The sequence below is a fragment of the Gavialis gangeticus genome, unplaced genomic scaffold, assembly GCF_001723915.1.
Source record: "Gavialis gangeticus isolate Ggan-Ray unplaced genomic scaffold, GavGan_comp1, whole genome shotgun sequence".
Taxonomy (NCBI): domain Eukaryota; kingdom Metazoa; phylum Chordata; order Crocodylia; family Gavialidae; genus Gavialis; species Gavialis gangeticus.
The window spans coordinates 12,056,993-12,057,995 of record NW_017729018.1 but is presented as its reverse complement, the minus strand read 5'-3'; the positions used below and the strand labels follow the sequence as shown (position 1 = coordinate 12,057,995).

The window sequence follows — 1,003 nt, the reverse complement described above, 5'->3', positions numbered from 1 at the left end:
CACCCACCCACCCCGGAGCTGGGTCTGGGGGCAGGGGTGTGTTGCTCTGGCAGAGGGCGCCCCCTGGTGGTTGCTCCATGGGGTGCCTCCTCCCTGGCCCAGGGCTTGGGTGGGGGCTTGGTTTGGGGGGTGGGATGCCAGCTCCTGGCCAGCTGCTTATGAGGCCTTTCCCTGGGGTCCTGCCAGGTGCCAGGCCCCCCTGGGCAAGGTCACCCCCACCCCTTAGTCTATCTCAAGTCTTCTCGCCCTGCTGGGATTCCCCCCACAACCCCGCTCGGGCCACCCCTAGACCTGCCTGCTGTGGGAGTGAGCCAGGGCTCACCCCCCCACACCTCCTCGTGCATCTCCAGATGTGCCGCAGCTGTCGGCCCTGCTGCAGAAGCTGGTGCCCGGCTCCCGGCTGGTGGAGGACATTGGGCACGAGCTACTCTACGTCCTGCCGTCCAGCGGCGCCAAAGACGGGTCCTTCGGGGAGCTCTTCCGGGAGCTGGACGCCCGCCTGGGCGAGCTGGGCGTCTCCGGCTACGGGGTCTCGGACACGACCTTGGAGGAGGTGCCGTACCGCAGCATGGGCCCCTGCTCCGCCGCTAAACCTGCAGCTCGGGCCTTGTCTCCGGCTGGGGCGGACGCTCCAGAAGAGCCGGGGCGCTCTCTCCGCAGCGGGCCGCTGGGGCTGGGGGGCTCCGGCGTGTCGGGGGCGCTGGCCGGGGGTGTCTGTGCAGCAGAAGCCGGCGGGGTCCCTGAGCAGGGTCCGAGCTGGGGGGACGAGGGCAGCGAGGCATGAGCTGGGGGAGCAGCTCTGGGGCAGCCCCGTGGGGGAAGGAGGCGCCAGGCAGCGGAGCGTCAGCTTTGCTGCCATCTGCACAACGCGCCCGGGAGAGACCCCTGTGGAAAGCCCTGGGGCTGGCCTGGCACATCCGTGTCAGCGTGACAGACCGCTGTTCTGGGAACGGGCTCGTTTGGGGCACGGGGGGCTGTAGGAGCCCCCCAGCCATGAGGCATT

At 70.3% G+C, this 1,003-nt stretch overlaps 1 protein-coding gene across 1 annotated transcript in view; it reads left to right on the top strand.

The window, feature by feature from the left end:
• Positions 1–1,003, top strand: part of ABCA7 (ATP binding cassette subfamily A member 7) — a 47,583-nt gene that overhangs the window by 25,201 nt on the left and 21,379 nt on the right. The window contains exon 21 of the mRNA XM_019513158.1: positions 351–553. Within this exon, the coding sequence (XP_019368703.1) occupies positions 351–553 (203 nt within the window). The remainder of the gene's footprint in view (positions 1–350; positions 554–1,003) is intronic.